Below are 23190 nucleotides of genomic sequence, written 5' to 3'. Positions count from 1 at the left end.
GCTAAAAGAATTTCTGTGTTCTACAATTGAGTCTTACCTTTTCTCATTTCAGCATACTTACCTTTTTATTTACCTACTTTTTCTCTTTTAGAAGACTTTTCTGTTCTAAGTCTGAGTACCTTAGAAAGTTAATTAGGTATTAAGATTCATGATCACTTTTTAAGGCTAGCTGAAATTATGACTTGTGATTAGGAAAGCTTTTTAAAAATATATTTATAAAAAATTTTAAAAGAAATTTAAAAGAAGTAAGTATTTAACAAGAAAGACTACTGTGAGGATTCCGTCCATGGAAACTTTTTTTTTTTCCCCTCCCTCTTTTAGAAAGTGGCAGCAGCATTAATACGTCTGCTTGTTTTGGAGAATATATTTCTTATACCATCCCATGATATTTATCTCTTGGTAGGAACATATATTAAATACCAAGTTGCAAAAATGGTTCAAGGGAGAATGACAGGTAAGGTGATTTATTTTTTCTCCTGTGACTCACATTTCCCAAATCTTTTCTGCTGACAAGATCAGCAACTCCACGTTATATATGAAAAATACTTGGGTTTTTAGATTTTGTGGTAAAGTATTAATTGCTGTACTTAACTAATATTAGACAGAAATAGCCCCATATGTTGAACATATTAATAGCAGAGTTAGGCTGCTTAGCTTCAGTGCCAGTAGGCATCTGAATTCTCTATTAAAACAACAACTAGCCAGGTATGGTGGCTCTCACTTGTAATTCCAGCTACTCTGGAAGCTGAGGCAGGAAGGTTGCTTGAGGCCAGGAGTTGGAGACCAGCCTAGGCAACAGAGCAAGATCCCCATACCTTTTTAATTTTATTTTATTATTTTTATTTTTTTGAGATGGGGGTCTCACTCTGTTGCCCAGGTTGTAGTACAGTGGCATGATCATGGCTCATTGCAACCTTGGACTCCTGTGCTCAAGTGATCCTCCCACCTCAGCCTCCTGAATAGCTGGAACTACAGGTTCCTGCCACCATATCCAGCTCTTTTTTTTTTTTTTAGATGGAGTCTCGCTCTGTCACCCAGGCTGGAGTGCGGTGGCATGATCTCGGCTCACTGCAACCTCCACCTCTGGGTTCAAGCAATTCTCCTGCCTCAGCCTCCCAAGTAACTGGGATTACAGGTGTGCGCCACCATGCCCAGCTAATTTTTTGTATTTTTAGTAGAGACAGGGTTTCACCATGCTGGCCAGGCTGGTCTTGAACTCCTGGCCTTGTGATCCATCTGCCTCAGCCTCCCAAAGTGCCAGGATTACAGGCATGAGCCATCGCGCCCAGCCTCTTTTTTTTTTTTTTTTTTTTGGTAGAGATCGGATCTCATTATGTTACCCAGGCTGGTCTTTAACTCCTTGTCCCAAGTGATTCTCCCACCTTGGCCTCCCTCCCAAAGGGCTGAGATTATAGGCCTGAGCTACTGTGCCAAGCTGAGACCTCATCTCTAAAAATAACTAAATAAATAAAACAACAAAAGCTTTACTAGCTTTTGAAGGGCAAGTGAAGACACTTTACCAGAAGGGACTTGAATCATCATTGCAATGATCTTTGCAAAAGTTATTTCTTGAGAAACTCAATTCTCGACTGAAAGCTTAATATTCTATTGATGGTAAAAGTTACATTGAGCTTTTTTTTTTTTTTTTTTGAGATGGAGTCTCACTCTGTCTCCCAGGCTGGAGTGTAGTGGCACAATCTCGGCTCACTGCAACCTCTGCCTCCCAGGTTCAAGCGATTCTCCTGCCTCAGCCTCCCAAGTAGCTGGGATTACAGGAGTCCGCCACTATGCCCAGCTAATTTTTTGTATTTTTAGTAGAGACAGGGTTTCACCATGTTGGCTAGGCTGGTCTCGAACTCCTAACCTCAGGTGATCCGCCCGCCTTGGCCTCCCAGAGTGCTAGGATTACAGGAGGAGCCACCACACCGAGCCTCCAGCAATATATTTTAACTCATAAACTCCACACAAATGGTTACATGTAGAAATTCATCATAGCAGGAAAAACATTAAAGGCAGATCATACTCTTATTTTATGTCTGCTTCCTGATCACTCCTTTATGATCAAGAATACATCATTATCTACTGGAATAGCTGCTGTCATTACATTTATGTATCTTTCATGTCTTACAGAGGTGAAATTTCCCCTGGAACATTATATACTGGAATTGCAAGACCATAGAGTTGCACTTAATGGGTCTCATTCTGAGAAAGTAGCTTTACTGGATGACAAAACAGCCATGGTGACTGCCTCACAACTGGGCCAGACTAATCTTGTCTTTGTCCATAAAAGTATCCTTTTGTTCAAGTTTTAACTGCCAGTCTACACTTCCTTGAGCATGCTAGACATGTTCTTTGGTAAAATAATTTAAGAATGATTATAGTACTACTACAGTGTTTTCCTATAGGTTTTATTTTTAACAAAGAATTATAAGTTATTGCTGTGATAATTTCTAACAGAGTAAGTAGAGAAAAGGAGTGTAGTTAGAACTTGGGATCTACTAACTTCAGTGCTTATTTGCAACCTCAATCAAATTGTAATTAGGGAAATAAAAAAACTGTAATTAGGGGAATGGGGCAAACGGAGTTTGGAAGAACATGTGAGAATTTTATTTAATTTGTTCTTTCTTATTTGTACATGATAATTGAGAAAATATGCTATTGTCTGCAGTAGATATTTAACTAATATTTTAAAAATTGTGTTGAGAGCAATTTTTAAAAATTCACTAAATCTGCTATGCAAGGATTGAACAAAGAAAGGTACACAGAGACCTGTAATAGTCAATGAAAACAGAAGAGAATGAAGATTTAAATTCTCAGAAAATTGAAACATGATTTGGACTCCATCTCTCAGTGCTTTATTTGGAAATTTTTTTGAATATTTGAATCTGAAAGAAATTCATTCAGAAAATATCTATTATATTTATACTATATGCTCAACATTGTTCTAAGCTCTGGGTATACAAATTGCCATTTTGTCCAGCATAGTTAGATTTTTAAATTATTACTATTATTATTATTATTTTTGAGACAGAGTTTCACTCTTGTTGCCCAAGCTGGAGTGCAGTGGCACGATCTCTGCTCACTCCTGCCTCTGCCTCCCGGGTTCGAGTTATTCTCCTGCCTCAGCCTCCTGAGCAGCTGGGATTACAGGCGCACGCCACCACGCCTGGCTAATTTTTGTATTTTTAGTAGAGACGGGGTTTCATCATGTTGGCCAGGCTGGTCTCGAACTCCTGACCTCAGATGATCCACCCACCTCGGCCTTCCATAGTGCTGGGATTACAGGCGTGAGCCACTGTGCCTGGCCAAAAAATTATCGTTTTTGTAGAGACAGGGTCTCACTGTGTTGCCCAGGCTGGAGTGCAGTGGTGCAATCTTGGCTCACTGCAACCTGTAAACTCCCAGGCTCAAGTGATCCTCGCAGCTCAGCCTCCCAAGTAGCTGGGACCACAGGCACTTGCCACCATGCCCAGCTAATTTTTATATATTTTTTGTAGACACGAGGTCTCGCCATGTTGCCCACACTGCTCTTGAACTCCTGGACCCAAGCAATTCACCTGCCTTGGCCTCCCAAAGTGCTAGGATTCCAGGCATGAGCCACCACACCCAGCCAGATTTTTTTTTTTTTTTTTAGAGATAGGGTCTCACTCTGATGCCCAGGTTAGAGTGCAGAGGCATGATCATAACTCACAGTAGCCTTGAGCAATCCTCCCACCTCAGCCTTCTGAGTAGCTGGGACTATAGGCACACACCACCATGCCATACTAATTGTGTCTTTTTTTGTAGAGATGAGGTCTTGCTAGGCTGAGTAGGCTGGATGATCTCCTGGCCTTAAATGAACCTCCCAAAGTGCTTGGATTACAGGTGTGATCCACCACACCCAGTCTTTACCTAGCATAATTAGAGAAGCCCTCTCTGATGAGGCGACACTGGCACAATAAGCCATGTGGATAATTGGCGAAAGACTTCTAGGGAAAGGAAAGAGCAATGGCAAAGGTTCTGAAGTAGGAACATATTTGGCATGATTAAAGAAGAGTAAGGAAGACAGTGAAGCTAAAGTGCAGTGAATCAGGAAATAGTAGAAATAACAGAGTAGGGGAGGGGCAGATTAGGTAGGGGCTAATAGGCTTACTCTGAATAAGAATGTCTCTACTCGGGGCACACTGTCTATAGGGTAGCCCTGCTCCGAAAGGAACAGTACTTCTGCTATTCCGCTTCAATAAAAGTTGCTAACACCAGAAAAATTCTATCAGGCTTGAAAGGTATAATATTTCTTGTATAATTGTGTTAGTTAGCTGCCTATATTATTTGTCTTACACACATTAAGGAGACTTATTGATCCAATGTTGTTTGCTTTTTAGTCATTTTAAGGTACCCAGGACATTTTTCAACAAATGCAATCATACCTACAAAATAAATTAAGTTATTCAATATTTATTGAGACCCAACTGTGTGTCAGGCACTTCCCTGAATTCCCCAGGTGAACTTAAATGTTCTTTTTTCCCCCCATATTTTCAGTTCATATTGTTATTTTTTCCCAAAGTATCAAATATTAAAATACATTGTGTTTGTCTATTTATATATCTTTTTTTTTTTTTTTTTTTTTTTTGAGACAGAGTCTCGCTCTGTCGCCCAGGCTGGAGTGCAGTGGCGGGATCTCAGCTCACTGCAAGCTCCGCCTCCCGGATTTACGCCATTCTCCTGCCTTAGCCTCCCGAGTAGCTGGGACTATAGGCGCCCGCCACAGCACCCGGCTAATTTTTTGTATTTTTAGTAGAGACGGGGTTTCACTGTGTTAGCCAGGATGGTCTCGATCTCCTGACCTCGTGATCCGCCTGCCTCGGCCTCCCAAAGTGCTGGGATTACAGGCGTGAGCCACCGCGCCCGGCTATATATCTTTTTTGAGGACATGGACGGTGACTATTCGTAATGAGTCCCAGCACCTGGCATAGAGTAGCTGGTGGAACTGTTCATGGAGATGGAGAATATAAGACAAAGAGCAGTTTTAAGGAAAAAGATAATGAGTTCAGTTTTTCACATGTTAAATTAAAACATCAAAACTGTGGGATAGATATCCAAGCAGAAATTTTCATTATGCCTCTAGAGGAGAAAGATTGAGGATCAAGATAGATATTTGAAAGTTAGTTTATAGATAGGTAGTAGTTGGAGCTATTGTAGACAAAATCACCTAGGGAAATTATATAGAGTGAGAGAATTTGGCCAAAGACAAAATTGTGTAATGCTGGCTTTTAAGGTTCATATGGAAAAAGAGGACGTGTAAGGAGGATCTAAAGGAATGCTTAAAAGGTAGTATTATAGAAAAACCAAGGATGGGCGCAGTGGCTCATGCCTGTAATCCTAGCACTTTGGGAGGCTGAGGCAGGTGAATCACTGGTCAGGAGTTCGAGACCAGCCTGGTCAACATGGAGAAACCCTGTCTCTACTAATAATATAAAAATTAGCAGGGTGTGGTGGTGCATGCTGTAATCCCAGCTACTCAGGAGGAACTCCTGAGGCAGGAGAATCACGTGAACCTGGGAGGCAGAAGTTGCAGTGAGCTGAGATGGCACCACTGCACTCCAGCCTGGGTGAGAGAGTGAAACTGAGTCTCAACTAAATAAAAAAAAAAAGAAAAGAAAGAAAAATCAGAGAGAGGAGTTTCCTGATAACCAAATTAGGAATTTACAAAGAGGAGAAGACTGTTCAACAGGTCAAATCTGGTGGTGATGTCAAGATAAAGACTGAAAGGTTGTAGTAACTAGGAGGTCTTGGGTGACTTTGTCAGTAAAAACAGCTTGACTTTCACAAGGACAAAAACAAAGTGGAAGTTTGAAAAAGACACAAGGAATACTTTTTTTTTTTTAAGATTGGAAAAACTTGAACATTTCTCTTAATTAAACAGAGAAAGATGGCAGAGATAAGGGAGAAAAGAGAGCCAGTTGATGGAGCATGTGTTTTCTGAGAGGCAACAGAAAATGAGATTTGGAATGCAGATGGAAGGCTTAGATCTTATTCTGATATCTTATTTTGATATTAGAAGAATGAATTGTTTTAGAGATCTGTTGAGATGTTTCCTCATTTGTTAAATGAAGGGAATGTTATTATTTCTGACTTTCCTTCTAGCTCTTACATTTTATGAATATTATAGTAAAGTACATATCAGAACTAAACCTAAGTTTGGCACAGAGTTACCCATAAAGTATTTAGAAGATTTGCTTTAGGCCAGGCACAGTGGCTCATGCATGTAATCCCAGCACTTTGAGAGGCTGAGGCAGGAGAATTGCTTGAGTCCAGGAGTTTAAGACCAGTCTAGGCAACACAGTGAAACCCCTGTCTCTACAAAAAGTAAAAGGTTAGCCAGATGTGGTGGTGCAGGCCTATAGTCCCAGCTACTCAGAGGCCTGAGGGTAGGAGAATCGCTTGAGTCCAGGAGTTAGAGAGGCTGCAGTGAGCTGTGATTGTACCACTGCACTCAGCCTGGGTGACAGAGTGAGACCCTGTCTCAAAAAAAAAAAAAAAAGATGGGGCCAGGTGCAGTGGCTCACACCTGTAATCCCAACACTTTGGGAGGCTGAGGCAGGTGGATCACCTGAGGTCAGGAGTTCGAGACCAGGCTGACCAACATGGCAAAGCCCTGTCTCTACTAAAAATACAGTAATTAGCCGGGCATGGTGGTGCACACCTATAGTCCCAGCTACTTGGGAGGCTGAGGCAGGAGAATCGCTTGAACATGGGAGGCAGTGGTTGCAGTGAACCAAGATCATGCCGTTGCACTCTAACCTCGGTGACAGAGTGCAATGGCGCAATCTCAGCTCACTGCAACCTCTGCTTCCTGGATTCAAGCAATTCTTCTGCCTCAGCCTCCTGAGTAACTGAGATTACAGGTGCCTGCCACTATGCCTGGCTAATTTTTGTATTTTTAGTAGAGACAGGGTTTCACCATGTTGGTCAGGCTGGTCTCAAACTCCTGACCTCAGGCAATCCACCCACCTCAGCCTCCCAAAGTGCTGGGACTACAGGCATGAGCCATCGTGCCCGGCCAATTTTTAAATTTTTTTTAGAGTTGGGGTCTCACTATGTTGTCTAGGCAGGTCTTGAATTCCTGGGCTCAAGCGATCCTCTCATCTCAGCCTCCCAAAGTATTGGGATTATAGGCCTGAGCTACTGTGCCTGGTCTATATTAGTGTATTTCAGATTGAGTGTTTTCTGTTTAGCCATGTCAGTTATGTATTTCTTTCTTTCTTTCTTTTTTTTTTTTTTTTGAGATGGAGTCTCGCTCTGTCGCCCAGGCTGGAGTGCAGTGGTGCAATCTTGGCTCACTGCAACCTCTGCCTCCTGAGTTCAAGCGATTCTCCTGTCTCAGCCTCCTGAGCAGCTGGGATTACAGGCACCTGCCACCACGCTCAGCTAATTTTTGTATTTTTAGTAGAGACGGGGTTTCACCGTGTTGGCCAGGCTGGTCTCGAGCTCCTGACCTCATGATCTGCCCCCTCGACCTTCCAAAGTGCTGTGATTACAGGCGTGAGCCACCATGCCTGGCCTTTTTTTTTTTTTTTTTTTTTTTGAGATGGAGTCTTTCTGTTGCCCAGGCTGGCGTGCAGTGGCGCCATCTCAGCTCACTGCAACCTCTGCCTCCCAGGTTCAAGTGGTTCTTCTGCCTCAGCCTCCCGAGTAGCTGAGATTACAGGAGTGCACCACCACCCCTGTTTATTTTTGTGTTTTTAGTAGAGACGAGGTTTCACCATGTTGGCCAGGCTGGTGTTGAACTCCTGACCTCAAGTGATCCGAAGCCCTGCCTTGGCTTCCCAAAGTGCTGGAATTACAGGCATGAGCCACTGTGCCTGGCCATTTATGTGTTTCTCAGAGCAGAAGTAATTTATTCTTAGCTTTTGGATGTAGTATATTTTTGAGAACAAAGCATAGTCTTAATTAGATTCTATATAGACTGATAATGGAATAAATTTATATTTCTGCCAGGATTATCTGAAATGGTAGTGGTAGAATGAGGTGTAAGTGACCCAGAAGTATCTTTGATGGCAAGCAGAGAACATTTTGGTATTAAACATTTATTGCAGACAGAAAATCAACTAGTAATTTTGAAACTGTCTGTGGAGTTCTAGGCATGTTGCTGAATGGCAAGTCATGCCTCTCCCTCTGCCTCCATCAACCCTGTTCACCTTTCAGCCAGAAGGTCTCTTCCTCCAGAATGGAGCCACTTCGTCCTGCTTCCATACTGGGCTCCTATGTAGGTATTTATTTGGAGAAAGAGGTCTGCAGCTACATTAATATTAAAAGCACAAAGCATGATCTTTTTTCTCCCTTTCTATCTTCCTCAAATTTGAAATTCAAGAATATCTGACTCATAAGATGACTAAGCATCCCTCAGACTTTTTGCAGAAATATACACATTTAAGTTTTGACTCTCCAAAGGATAATAAAAGATAGGACTTTTGTTTGTTTTCATTTGTGCGTTTGTTTGTTTGTTTGTTTGTTTTTCTCCTTTGGTGCCTCACCTTTTCCCCCAAATCTGGCTCACATGATTTCCTTAAGCAAAAATTAAGATGTTCATGTGCGATCTGTGTCTGGACTCCCAAATTGCACCATATATGTTGTAGAGCCTGGATTTTTAGGTACTTTAGATCTTACTTTTCAGAAAGGTAGATAGTTTAAATGATTTCACTAAAATGAGTACATTAAAAACTATAGCATTTCTTCAACTTTCAACTTTCATTCTGGGACTTAATTTCAAATTCAACCTTACTTTGACATATTTTATCAAATTGTTCTGATTAAATGCTATCACAAGAGTGAAGCATGTTGAGAAAGATTGTGAAAAAAATATGAAAATCCATATAATACAATTTTGAGGTTAGGAAAAGAAACTTTATACAAGGAAAAAAGAATCTTAATGCTCATAGGCCACATGAAACAATGAATCTGACTGAAAGAAGCTGAAATATTGCCTGACACATTAGGAATGAGCTGAAAGTATGGTTTCTTCTTGTCTACAGATATAAGTGAAAGTGTTTCTTTTTGTTGTTTGTGTTTGTTTTTGTTTTTGTTTGAGACAAGGTCTTGCTCTGTCACCCAGGCTGGAATGCAGTGGTGTGATCTTGGCTGACTGCAACCTCTGCCTCTTGGGCTCAAGCAATCTTCACACCTTAGCCTCCCAAGTAGCTGGGACTACAGGTGTGCCACTATGCCTTAGTAATTTTTGTTTTCTGTAAAGATGGGATTTTGCCACATTGCCCAGGCTGGTCTCAAACTCCTGAGCTCAAGCGATCTGCTCTCCTCAGCCTCCCAAAGTGCCAGGATTACAGGTGTGAACCACCATGCCCAGCCTAAAGTGTTTCTTTATACCTGAGATGAGCTAAATTAAACCAGGAGTTTTGGAACCCTAAATTATTATACAATTTTTTCTTTTTTGTCTGAGACAGTGTCTGGCTCTGTTGCCCAGGCTGGAATGCAGTGGGTATTGTCACAGCCCACCCTAGACTCCAATTCCTGGGGTCAAATGATCCTTCCACGTCAGCCTCCTGAGTAATGGAACTATAGCTGCAAGCCACCACGCTCAGCTAATATTTAATTTTTTTTGTAGAGATGGGATCTTGCCGTGTTGCCCAGGCTGGTCTCAAACTCCTGGGCTCAAGCAATTCCCCTTCCTTGGCCTCCCAAAGCACTAGGATTACAGGCGTGAGCCACCAGGCCAAGCCTTATACAATTTGAGAGAAGGAACTAAAAGATCTACGTTGGAGAGCTGGATGCAGTGGTTCATGTCTAATTCCAGCACTTTGGGAGACTGAGGCTGGCACATCGCTTGAGTCGAGGAGTTCGAGACCAGTATGGGCAACATGGTGAAACCCTGTCTCTACTATAAATAGAATAATTAACCAGGCGCAGTGTTCTAAGCCTAGTCCCACCTACTCAGAAGACTAAGGTGGAAGGATCGCCTGAGCCCAGGAGGTTGAGGCTGCAGTGAGTCATGATCACACCACTGCACTCCAGCATCTTGTGATAGTAAGACCCTGTTTCAAAAAACAACAACAAAAAAATCTACTTTAGACCAGTCACAGTGGCTCAGGCCTGTATTTCCAGCACTTTGGGAGGCTGAGGCTGGCAGATCTCTTGAGGACAGGAGTTTGAGACAAGCCTGGCCAACATGGCAAAACCTCATCTCTACTAAAAATACAAAAACTAGCTGAGCATGGTGACGCACACCTATAATCCCAGTTACTTGGGAGACTGAGGCACAACCATCAGTTGAACCCAGGAGGTAGAGGTTGCAGTGAGCCAAGATCGTCACTGCACTCCAGCCTGGGTGACAAAGCAAGAATCTGTCTCAGAAAGAAAAAAAAAAGAACCTACTTTGGAAATAATCTCCATCTATTAGTACATTTTGCTGTTTGAACAGCTTTATAAAGATTGTATTTTAAAATTCATTGTAGAAAAATGTTAGCCTCTTCTAATATTTTTGTTTCTTGATTTGTGTATAGGTTTCACTGTCCAACCTGGAAACCGATGGAGTCTAGAGGTGGGACAGGTGTATGTCATTACAGTAGACGTCTTTGATAAAAGCGGCACAAAGATCTATATTTCAGATGTGAGTCAGTCTTTTTTATTTTTCTGAGCTCCTTGTAGGGATAAGATACATAAGATATGGAGTGGGCCATCTTCCTGGCTAGAAAGCCCTCTTTTTTTCTTTGATTCTAGATTTTTACCTTTGGAAAAGCAAGTTGGTAATTTATTATTATCATTAATTCTGTTCTTTTTTTTTTTTTTTTTTAAAGAGACACAGTCTCGCTCTGTCACCCAGACTGGAGTATAGTGGTGTGGTCATAGCTCACTGCAGCCTCCAACTTCTGGGCTCAAGCAATCCTCCCGCCTCAGCTGGGATTAAAGGCATAAGCAACCATGCCCAGCTAGTTCTGTTCTTGAGGAATATCAGAAGTAAAAGATATAATTTGGTCAGAAGTATAGAAAAGAGTTGAAATGAGTACCAGTGATAACACTTTGGAGGGTGTCCTCATTCTACTACTTCACATCAGAGATGGTTACGAGAGTTTTGTGGTGGTGAGAGTAGTAATATGAATATCAGATGTGAAGTATTGTACTCACTTTCTAGGGTCCTTATTTTATCCTGAGAACTGTCAATGTATAAAATGTTAAAAATTACACTAAAATTTGCATAAGCTTTGACTCTTGCTATTCCTGATGCTTGCCATTGATAGATCTTTCAAAAACTAGTACGATTTTAAAATTATATCTCCCCAACTTATAATTTCCATGAGGGAGAGCGAAAGTTTTGTTTTTATCTCTTTATTCCATGAATGCATAGCTACAGTTTTAGAGATGGTTTGGGATTAAGATGGCTTCAGGGAAAGAACTATCTTCAGGTTTGTGTTACTGTGGGGCTGATTTTCAGAATCTCAGGATTACACACGACTTTCCTAAAGAGTACTTTGAAGAGCAACTAACTACTGTGAATGGATCTTACCATATAGTAAAAGCCCTGAAAGATGGTGTTGTGGTAATAAGTGCATCCCTGACCTCCAGCATTTACCAGGTAGGAATTAAAAAGACAGTGTTTGTATTTTAACAATACTGAAGAGGCTTGGCTGACTTGTTGATGTGCAAGCAGATATATAGCATATACCACCTTTATCTTTCACAAAAATAAAGAAACAGATAAACAACACACTCATAAGTTTATTCCTCTACAAATTTTCTGTTCTAATCTATGTTATTGTACATTAAAATATCTGTATTTGTGGTCATCGTGTATATATCATTTGGGGTTTCAGGTTTCATTAAAAACATTTCTTTTTCTTTCTCCTTCCTTCCTTCTTTTCTTTCTTTTCCTTTTTTTTCTTTTCTTTTCTTTTCTTTTTCTGAGAGAGCGCCTCATTTCATCAGCCAGGCTGGAGTACAGTGGTGCAATCATGGCTCACTGCAGCCTGGACCTCCGAGGCTCAAGGAATCCTCCCACCTTGACCTCCTAAGTAGCTGGGACTACAGGCACATGCAACCACACCTGGCTAATTTTTGTTTTTGTTTATTTTTTTGAGGCAGAGTCTCACTCTGTTGCCCAGGCTGGAGTGCAGAGGCATGGTCTTGGCTCACTGCAACCTTGGCTTCCTGGGTTCAAGCGATTCTCCTGCCTCAGCCTCCTGTGTAGCTGGGGTTACAGGCATCCACCACCATGCCTGGCAAATTTTTGTATTTTTAGTAGAGACAGGGTTTCACCATGTTGTCCAGGCTGGCCTTGAACTCCTGACCTCAAGTGATCCACCCACCTCAGCTTCCCAAAGTGTTGGGATTACAGGCGTGAGCCACCACAACCAGCCACATCTGGCTAATTTTTAAAATTTTTGTAAAGAAGGCATTTCACTGTGTGGCGCAGGCTGGTCTTGAACTCCTAGGCTCAAGTGATCCTCCCATGTCAGCCTCCCAAAGTGCTGGGATTATAGGTGTGAGCCACTACACCCAGCCATAATGTATTTCATATGCACATTTCCATGTGTCATCAGGTCCACATAGGGTACCTTATTTTTCTTTTTTTGGAGACAAGTCTCACTCTATCAACCAGGCTGGAGTGCAATGGCATCATCATAGCTCACCTGCAGCCTCAACCCCCTGGGCTCCAGTGATCCTCCTGCCTTAGCCTTCCAAGTAGCTGGGACTACAGGCATGTGCCACCACACCCAGCTAATTTTTGTATTTTTTGTAGAGACAGGTTCTTGCTATGTTGCCCACAATGGTCTCAAACTCCTAGGCTCAAGTGATCCTCCTGCCTTGGCCTCCCAAAGTGTTGGGATTACAGGTGTGAGCCACCACTACCAGGTGCATAAAGTACTATTAATTCTAAAAATCCAAAGGTTTAATATGCCAATTTAGTTACCCATGCCCCAAACATTGAACTATTGCATTGTTTCCACTTTTTTTTACTATTGTAAATGGCATAACTGAGTATCTTTGTACATTTTTTTTTCCTTTTGGATAATTTCCATACTGTGTAACAACAGAAATGGAGTTGTTGGGTAAAGGGATAGGGAATGAATCTGTTTCTAATGCCTCCAAATACATAAGTATCCTGATTTTTAGTAGCCTGCCAGACCTACTTTCCTCTCCCAAACCTACTTTTTCTTCAATGCTCCCTCCTTTCACTCAGTTTAGACAAAATCCAAAGTCACCCTTGACTCTCCCTTCTCCCTCAGCTTCTGTATTCAATACATTATTAAGCACCACGTCAATTCTTCTAAATGCCCGTCAAATCTTTTTTTTTTTTTTTTTTACCATCCCCATTGTGCTCTCTCTCTCTCTCTCGTTCTCTCTCTTTTTTTTTTTTCTTTTTGAGACAGAGTCTCACTCTGTTGCCCGTGCTGAAGTGCAGTGGCGCGATCTCAGCTCACTGCAACCTCCACCTCCTGGGTTCAAGCGATTCTCCTGCCTCAGCCTCCCAAGTAGCTAGGACTACAAGCACATGCCACCACGCCCAGCTAATTTTTGTATTTTTTTAGTAGAGACGGAGTTTCACCATATTGGCTAGGCTGGTCTGGAACTCCTGACCTTGTGATCCGCCCACCTCGGCCTCCCAAAGTGCTAGGATTACAGGCGTGAGCCACCGCGCCCAGCCTCTCTCTCTCCTTTTTTCTTTTAATTGAGACAGAGTCTCACTCTGTCACCCAGGCTGGAGTGCAATGGCGTGATCTCAGCTCACTGCAACCTCCACCTCCCAAGTTCAAGCAATTCTCCTGCCCGAGCCTCCCAAGTAGCTGGAGTTACAGGCATGCACCACATGCCTGGCTAATTTTTTGTATTTTTAGTAGAGATGGGGTTTCACCATGTTGGCCAGGCTGGTTTTGAACTCCTGACCTCAGGTGATCCACCCACCTCATCCTCCCAGTGATGGGATTACAGACATGAACCACCTCGCCTGGCCAGCCCTGTAGAACCTTATACAAAAAGTTGGCCCTCTGTATATGGGTGAGTTTTGCTTGTTTTTAAGTATGAGGAGAATTTCTTACCTTAGCACCTTTAAATGTTCTCGTTTTCTTCTGAATAGCTTATAGCATCCCTTGGCCTTTACAGTTTATGGATGTCCAGGGGTCTTTCTTCTGAAAGTATGATTTCCCTTCCTATGTTGATTTTTTTAAAAACCTCTTTTATTTCAGGGAATTTTAAGCTATTTTCCCTGATTGTGATAATTAGTTTAGGTCTAGCAAAACCCTTTTCATTATTATTTCATTTTCATTATTATTGAACCATAGTAGCTATGCTTATTTAATGAAGATAAATATTTCTTTATTTCTTTTATAGATAGAAACTGGTTAATTTATGAGCATACCATTTTGCTGACATTTTGAGTATATGAATGTGTATTATAAGAACAGTCCTTACAAAATACATTTTGCTCCTTTTTTCCTGCTCTTATAGAATAAAGATATTCAGCCTATAAAATTTCTAATCAAACACCAACAAGAAGTGAAGATTTATTTTCCCATCACGCTTACACCCAAATTTCTGGCATTTCCTCACCATCCTATGGGAATGTTATATCATTATAAAGTACAGGTATGGTGTCCTATAAGGCTTCACAATGAGATAAGTTGGTTTCTCTTATAGCTTAATTTATTGAAATTTGATTAATGTTACATTTATTTCTTCCCAATCCTAAGAGTATAACTTGGGTTTTGGTGACAACCAGAATTATACTCTTGAAAAATGTCATCTGTGACAAGACTTGGTTATGGATGCTTTCTCTCTTCCCAGTATCCTTTCCTTGTGAGTTTTATAAAGTTCTGTTGTGCCTTTTTTTGACATTTTGTGACACTACCATTACTTAGCCTCCCTTTAGTATTTCTCTTACCTGTTAAGGTACTTTACTATAGTGTCACAGTTTCTTTTCTTTTTTTCTTTTTTTTTTTTTTTGAGACGGAGTCTCGCTCTGTCACCCAGGCTGGAGTGCAGTGGCCGGATCTCAGCTCACTGCAAGCTCCGCCTCCCAGGTTCACACCATTCTCCTGCCTCAGCCTCCCAAGTAGCTGGGACTACAGGCGCCCGCCACCTCGCCCGGCTAGTTTTTTGTATTTCTTAATAGAGACGGGGTTTCACCGTGTTAGCCAGGATGGTCTCGATCTCCTGACCTCGTGATCCGCCCTTCTCGGCCTCCCAAAGTGCTGGGATTACAGGCTTGAGCCACCGCGCCCAGCCGTTTTTTTCTTTTTGTTTTTCTGAGACAGAGTTTTGCTCTTGTTGCCCAGGCTGGAGTGTAATGGCGCGATCTCGGCTCACTGCAACCTCCACCTCCCAGGTTCAAACGATTCTCTTGCCTAAGCCTCCAGAGTAGCTGGCCTTACAGGCACGTGCCACCACTCCCAGCCAATTTTGTATTTTTAGTAGAGACAGTGTTTCACCACGTTGGCCAGGCTGGTCTTGAACTCCTGATCCACCCACCTTGGCCTTCCAAAGTGCTAGGATTACAGGTGTGAGGCACTGCGCCCGACCTAGTGTCACAATTTCTAATGTGTCCAAAAATAATTTATTACATTATGTTATTATTTGTAAACTTTATTTCACCAGTCAAGTTTTACATTTTCACTTAAATTTCATTTTCTTCCGATTGTAATTGAATGTAATGTGCGTTTTCACAGGTAGAGGGTGGCAGTGGCAACTTCACCTGGACTTCTTCTAATGAAACAGTGGTCATAGTAACCACTAAAGGAGTAGTGACTGCAGGTCAGGTCAGGGGGAATAGTACTGTTTTGGCCCGAGATGTACAAAATCCCTTTCGATATGGAGAAATTAAGGTAAACGACTCTCCAGATAGTCTTCTTCTTATCCCTACAACACTACTGTCTAAATTTAAGTAATTAACACATTTTTAAAAATAGCCCAACATGGCTATTTAAAAATATTACTCACATTCAGTCTAGAAATACTTTTTTTTTTGGAGACAAAGTCTGTCTCTGTTTCCTAGGCTGCAGTGCAGTGGCAAGATCTCAGCTCACTCACTGCAGCCTCTGCCTCCCAGGTTCAAGTAATTCTCCTGCCTCAGCCTCCTGAGTAGCTGGGATTATAGGTGCCCACTACCACACCTGGCTAATTTTTGTATTTTTAGCAGAGGTGGGGTTTCTCCATGTTGGCCAGGCTGGTCTTGAACTCCTGACCTCAGGTGATCTGCCTGCCTTGGCCTCCCAAAGTGCTGGGATTACAGGCGTGAGCCACTGCACCCAGCCAGAAATACATATGTTTAAAATATTTCTGTAACTAGGTTGAATCTTGTTTCACTTAATAGTCACTTGTTTAACATCTATATTTGTTTCCTCATAGGATGATGTTAGTATCCACCTCAAAGGTTATTATCAGAATTACTGAAAAATGTTTTTAACTGGAGAATTTTGGCAAAAAAATGATGAAATGCATTCTGTATTTATTATACCAATTATAAAAACACATGTAAACTGAAAATAGTAATAGGTAACATTTTGAGCATTTGTTACAGTGCTCTACATGTTCAGAGAAACTTCCCTTGTAATGAACTATAGAAATGATCACTGGAAGTATAGTCTTTGTTGTCAAGATTAAATGAGATAGTGTTTACTCCAGTGCTTAGCATATATTTAATATTTAACGTCAACTTTTTTGTTATAGTTATACATATGATTTTTAAATAGTCTTTATAGTAACTTTATCTCTAGTGTCATATTTCGGTTTGTCAATCTGTTTCTAAAAGATCGAAAACTCTTTTTTAGTATATTATGTAACCATTTTCCTATTTTTCTCCTTTATTTTTTCTTTTTTTGAGACTGAGTCTTGCTCTGTTGCCCAGGCTGGAGGGCAATGGCATGATCATAGCTACTGCAGCCTCAAACTCCTAGACTCAAGCAGTCCTCCCGCCTTGGCCTCCCAGGTAGCTAGGACTACAGATATGCACCACCCCAAACAGTTAATTTATTATTTTTATAGAGACAGGGTCTCACTGTGTTGCCCAAGCTGGTCCCAAACTCCTGGCCTCAAGTGATCCTCCTGCCTTGGCCTTCCAAAGTGCAAGGATTACAGGTGTGAGCCACTGTACCCAGCCCCATTTTTTTTTTTTTTCTTGAAATGGAGTCTCACTCTGTCACCCAGGCTGGAGTGCAGTGGCATGATCTCAGCTCACTGCAACCTCTGCCTTTCAGGTTCAAGCAATTCTCCTGCCTCAGCCTCCTGAGTAGCTGGGACTACAGGTACCCACCACCACACCCAACTAATTTTTTTTTTTTTTTTTGAGATGGAGTCTCGCACTGTTGCCCAGGCTGGAGTGTAGTGGCGCAATCTCGGCTCACTGCAAGCTCCGCCTCCTGGGTTCACGCCATTCTCCTGCCTCAGCCTCCCAAGTTGCTGGGACTACAGGTGCCCGCCACCATGCCCGGCCAATTTTTTGTATTTTTAGTAGAGATGGGGTTTCACCGTGCTAGCCAGGCTGGTCTCGATCTCCTGACCTCATGATCCACCCGCCTCGGCCTCCCAAAGTGCTGAGATTACAGGCGTGAGCCACTGCACCCGGCCTAATTTTTTGTATTTTCAGTAGAGACAGGGTTTCGCCATTATGGCCAGGCTGGTCTCGAACTCCTGACCTCAAGTGATCTGCCCACCTCAGCCTTCCAAAGTGGTGGGATTACAGGCATAAGCCACATCGCCCAGCCCCAGCCCCATTTTTAATATATGTTGCTGTTCTCTATAGGACTTAACAGTTTGTCATCACTCAGTGAACATTTATTATCTCGTAGGTATTATTGGACATCCAGAGATACATAACACATGATCCCTATCTTAAAGTATTTAAAGTCTAACTAGGAAGATATATTGACATGAAAAAAGTTAAATAACATTTTAAGAAAATGATATGTGAGATATTTTAAAGCCCTGTATGACTGAGAACTACTTGAATTGTACAGTAAGTGCTATTAGTAAAAGAGAAATCCTTGTGTATGGGACTCTCAGAGACTATTGTGAAAGAGGTGGGACCTTGAACAAGACTTTTGGAGGATGGAATAAAAGTAAGGCCCAAGGGTCAAATTTAGAGTGCTTCCTTATTTGGTAAATAAATTTTTATCAGAATACAGCTACTCCCATTCATTTACATATTGTCTGGGACTGCTTTCAAGCCACAGCTGCTGAGTTAGTAGTTACCACGGAGACTGTGTAGCCTGAATAAGTCTGAAATGTTTACTATCTAGCTCTTTACAGAAAGATTTGCCAATCCTTGCTGTAGACAATGGGGAACCAACACAGGCTTTTAACAGGTCAATGGTATGGTAAGGTCTCTGTTCTGAAAGATATCTAATTATTTTTATAGTCAGGCAATAACAACCATGATACTAAAAAACAAAAGATACTTGCTGGTGCTATAGACTAGTAGATTAGAATGGATTGAAGGGAGAAAGTGAAGACAAAAACTTCAGTTAAGCTTGAACCGGTGAAATGGTATTGAGAATAGCCGGAAATGGACAAAATGAGAAGCTTTTTCAACAGGTAAACTCAATCAGATTTGATGCCTACTTGAGCAGGGGAGAGTGAAACATTTAAAGCCACAGAGATGATGTGGAGGTTTCTCACTTTGCCAGCGGGGTGGATAGAAAATGCAAGAGGCTAGGAGTGGTGGCTCACACCTGTAATCCCAACACCTTTGGGAGGCCAAGGCAGGAGGATGGCTTGAAGCCAGGAGTTTGAGACCAGCCTGGACAACAAAGCAAGACCCCCATCTCTTAAAAAAAATAAATAACCAGGCGTAGTGGCACGTGCCTGTAGTCCTAGCTACTGAGACAGGAGGATCACTTGAGGCCAGGAGTTTGAGGTTGCAGTGAACTATGATCACACCTCTGCACTCTAGCCTAGGTAAGAGTGAGACCCTGTCTTTAAAAAAAGAAAAGAGGCCGGGTGTGGTGGCTCACGCCTGTAATCCCAGCACTTTGGGAGGCCGAGGCGGGCGGATCGCGAGGTCAGGAGATCGAGACCATCCTGGCTAACATGGTGAAACCCCGTCTCTACCAAAAATACAAAAAATTAGCCAGGCGTGGTGGCAGGCGCCTGTAGTCCCAGCTACTTGGAGGCTGAGGCAGGAGAATGGCGTGAAGCCAGGAGGCGGAGCTTGCAGTGAGCCGAGATCGCCCCAATGCACTCTAGCCTGGGTGACAGAGTGAGACTCCGTCTCAAAAAAATAAAATAAAATAAAGAAAAGAAAAGTGAAAAAAGAAAAGAAAATCAAAAAAATGGAAAAGATGATGAATTTAGTTTTGGATACATTTAGTGTAATTCACCTATGGAGCATCCAAGTGGATGCTTTTAATTGGAAATAGGGGTCTGAAGTTCAACCGAAAGATTAGGGCTGGAGAGTTTGCATATGGTTAGTCACTGAAGCTTTGGGACTGGGTAAGGTTTCCCAGGAAGAACATATGGATCCTGTGTAACTTAAATATCACTTTAAGAAACATAGGCAGAGGAAGAGGAACTAGCAGAAGAAACACAGAAAGTGGCAAAAATGACAAAATAAAATATATTTTATTTTATTTATTAATTTTTGAGATGGGATTTCTCTTGCCCAGGCTCAGTGCAGTGGCACGATCGTGGCCTACTCCAGCCTTGACCTCAAGCAATCCTCCCACCTCAGCCTTCCAAGTAGCTGGGACTACAGGCATGTACCACTATGCCTGGCTAATTTTTTTTTTTTTTTTTTTTTTGAGACGGAGTCTTGCTCTGTTGCCCAGGCTGGAGTGCAGTGGTGTGATCTCGGCTCATTGCAACCTCCGCCTCCCGAGTTCAAGCAATTCTCCTGCCTCAGCCTCCCCAGTTGCTGGGTTATAGGTGCCTGCCACCATGCCCAGGTAATTTTTGTACTTTTAGTAGAGACGGGGTTTCACCATATTAGCCAGGCTGATCTTGAACTCCTGATCTCAGGTGATCCACCCGCCTCGGTCTCCCAAAGTGCTGGGATTACAGGTGTGAACCACCACACCCGGTCTAATTTTTTATTTTTGTCTTTGTAGAGATAGGGTCTCACTATGTTGCCCAGGCTGGTCTCAAATTCCAGGACTCAAGGGATCCTCCTGCCTTGGCCTCCCAAAGTGCTGCGATTACAGGCATGAGCCACCACACCCAACCAAAACATATTTTTAAAAGATATCAAGAAAGAGGAAGTGCTCTAAGTCAAAGGTCGGCAAACTTTTTCTGTAAAGGGCCAAATAGTAAATACATTAGTCTTGTTTTTTTTTTTTTTTTTGTCGTCGTTTTTGAGATGGAGTCTGTCGCCCAGGCTGGAGTGCAGTGGCACCATCTTGGCTCACTGCAAACTCCACCTCCCGGGTTCAATGGCGCCATCTTGGCCAACTGCAAGCTCTGCCTTCAGGGTTCACGCCATTCTCCTGCCTCAGCCTCCTGAGCTGCTGAGACTACAGGCACCTGCCACCATGCCCCACTAATTTTTTTGTATTTTTAGTAGAGATGGGGTTTCAGTGTTACCCAGGATGGTCTGGATCTCCTGACCTCCTGATCCGCCTGCCTTGGCCTCCCAAAGTGCTGGGATTACAGGTGTGAGCCACCGTGCCCAGCCTCTTTTTTTTTTTTTTTTTGACATGGAGTCTTGCTCTGTTGTCCAGGTTGGAGTGCAGTGGTGAGATCTCAGCTCACTGCAACCTCCACCTCCCAGGTTCAAGCGATTCTTCTGCTTCAGCCTCCTGAGTAGCTAGGCACGTGCCACCATGCCTGGCTAATTTTTACAGGCACGTGCCACCATGCCTGGCTAATTTTTGTATTTTTAGTAGAGACGGGGTTTCACCGTATTGGCCAGGCTGGTCTCAAACTCCTGACCTCGTGGTCTGCCTGCCTCGGCCTCCCAAAGTGCTGGGATTACAGGCGTGAGCCACCACGCCCGGCCTAATACATTAGTCTTTACAGGCCACATATAGTCACTATCTCATATTCTTTTTTGTGGTGGTGGTTGTTTTATTTTACAACTTTTAAAAATGTAAAAACTGTTCTTAGCTCATTGTACAAAAACAGGTTGTACACAGGCCATAGTTTGCCAGACCCCTCCTATATAGAGTTAGATGCTTTAAAGAGATTAATAAATTTAAAAATGTAGAGTGACATGTTTAGCACCTTGTGTGTGTGTATATAGAAGAGACCTGTATCATTACATTATGTATAATAGTGAATAACATATATATAATGTGTTTATATATGTTCATGTGTATGTAAATATTTAAGGAATGATTTCTTCTAAGTCTTTTTCTTAACATTTTAAAATTATATATATATATATATATTTTTTTTTTTTTAAGACAGGGTTTCTCTCCCATCATCCAGGCTGGAGTGCAGTGGTACACTCGCAGCTCATTACAACCTCCATTTCCTGGGCTCAAGCAATCCTCCTGCCTCAGCCTCCCAAGTAGCTGAGACTACAGGTGTGCACCACCATGCCCAGCTAATTTTCGTATTTTTAATAGAGACAGGGTTTTACTATGTTGGCCAGGCTGGCCTCACACTCCTGACCTCAGGTGATCCACCTGCTTCGATCCCCCAAAGTGCTGGGATTATAGCCATGAGCCACTGTGCCTGGCCTTTTTTTTTTTTTTTTTTTTTCCAGACAGGGTCTCACTCTGTTGCCCATGCTGGAGTGCAGTGGTGCAACCTCAGCTCACTGCAACCTCTGCCTCCCGGTCTCATCCGATCCTCCCACCTGAGCTTTTCAAGTAGCTGGGACTACAGATGTATACCACCACACTCAGCTAATTTTTAAACTTTTTTTAGAGACAGGGTCTCCCTATATTGCCCAGGCTGGTATTGAACTCCTGGGCTCAAGCAATCTTCCTGCCTTGGCCTCCCAAAGTGCTGTAATTTTTAATCTTTAGGTGTACATGGTAGGTGTTTATATTTATGAGATACATGAGATATTTTGATATGGTCATACAATGCATAATAGTCACATCAGGGTAAATGGAGTATCCATCACATCACCTCAAGAATTTATCCTTTCTTTGTTACAAACATTCCAGTTATACTCTTATAGTTATTTTAGCAATTTTTTTTGGAGACAAGTTCTTGCTCTGTCACCCAGGCTTGAATGCAGTGGCAGGAACATGGCTCACTGCAGCCTTGGCCTCGGGGCTCAAGCAGTCCTCCCACCTCAGCCTCCCAAAGTGTTAGGATTACAGGAGTGAGCAACCGTGTCTGGCCATTAATGATCTTTTAAAAAAATGTGTTGTTGAGGCCAGGCGCAGTGACTCACGCCTGTAATCCCAGCACTTTGAGAGACTGAGGCAGGCGGATCACAAGGTCAAGAGATCGAGACCATCCTGGCCAACATGGTGAAACTCCTTCTCTACTAAAAATACAAAACATTAGTCGGGTGTGGTGGTGCACACCTGTAGTCTCAGCTACTCCGGAGGTTGAGGCAGGAGAATTGCTTGAACCTGGGAGTCAGAGGTGGCAGTGAGCTGAGGTCGCGCCATTGCACTCCAGCCTGGGCAACAGAGTGAGACTCCGTCTGAAAAAACAAAACAAAACAAAAAATACCGTGTTGTTGAGTTTGGTTTGCTAATATTTTGTGAAGAGTTTTTCTATCAATATTCATCAGGGATATTGGCCTGTAGTTTTTTTTGTTTGTTTGTTTTTTGATGTCTTTGTCTGGTGTTTGTATCAGGGTAATACTGGCCTTATAGAATGAGTTTGGAAGTATTCTCTTCTCCTCTATTTTTCAAAATACTTTGAGTAGGATTAGAATTAGTTCTTCTTTAAATGTTTGGTAAAATTTAGCCGTGAATTCATCAAGTCCTGGGCTTTGCTTTGCTGGGAGACTTTTATTACAGCTTCGATCTCATTACTTGTTATTAGTCTTTTCAGGCTTTGGATTTCTTCATAGTTCAATCTTGGTAGGTTGTGTATGTCTAGGAATTTATCCATTTCTTCTAGGTTTTCCAATTTATTGGCATATAATTGCTCATAGTAGCCCCTAATGATCCTTTGAATTTCTGTGGTATTGGTTGTAATATCTGCTTTTTCATCTCAGATTTTACTTTTATTATTTATTATTTGCTTATTTTATTTATTTATCTAATTTTTGAGACTGAGTCTCACTCTATCGCCCAGGCTGGAATGCAGTGGTGCAATCTCGGCTCACTGCAACCTCTGCCTCCCGGGTTCAAGTGATTCTTA

At 42.2% G+C, this 23190-nt stretch overlaps 1 protein-coding gene across 3 annotated transcripts in view; it reads left to right on the top strand.

Moving 5' to 3' along the window:
• The window catches only part of NUP210L (nucleoporin 210 like), a 171301-nt gene that overhangs the window by 19070 nt on the left and 129041 nt on the right, over positions 1-23190 (top strand). For all 3 annotated transcript variants that reach the window (XM_031653098.1, XM_031653096.1, XM_031653099.1), the window contains 7 exons: positions 322-454; positions 2131-2289; positions 8562-8630; positions 10494-10600; positions 11423-11563; positions 14434-14571; positions 15651-15806. In XM_031653098.1, the coding sequence (XP_031508958.1) occupies positions 322-454; positions 2131-2289; positions 8562-8630; positions 10494-10600; positions 11423-11563; positions 14434-14571; positions 15651-15806 (903 nt within the window). The remainder of the gene's footprint in view (positions 1-321; positions 455-2130; positions 2290-8561; positions 8631-10493; positions 10601-11422; positions 11564-14433; positions 14572-15650; positions 15807-23190) is intronic.

Source organism: Papio anubis, chromosome 1 (genome assembly GCF_008728515.1).
Source record: "Papio anubis isolate 15944 chromosome 1, Panubis1.0, whole genome shotgun sequence".
NCBI classification, from domain to species: domain Eukaryota; kingdom Metazoa; phylum Chordata; class Mammalia; order Primates; family Cercopithecidae; genus Papio; species Papio anubis.
The sequence above is the reverse complement of the archived record's forward strand: the minus strand, read 5'-3'. Positions and strand labels throughout refer to the sequence as shown.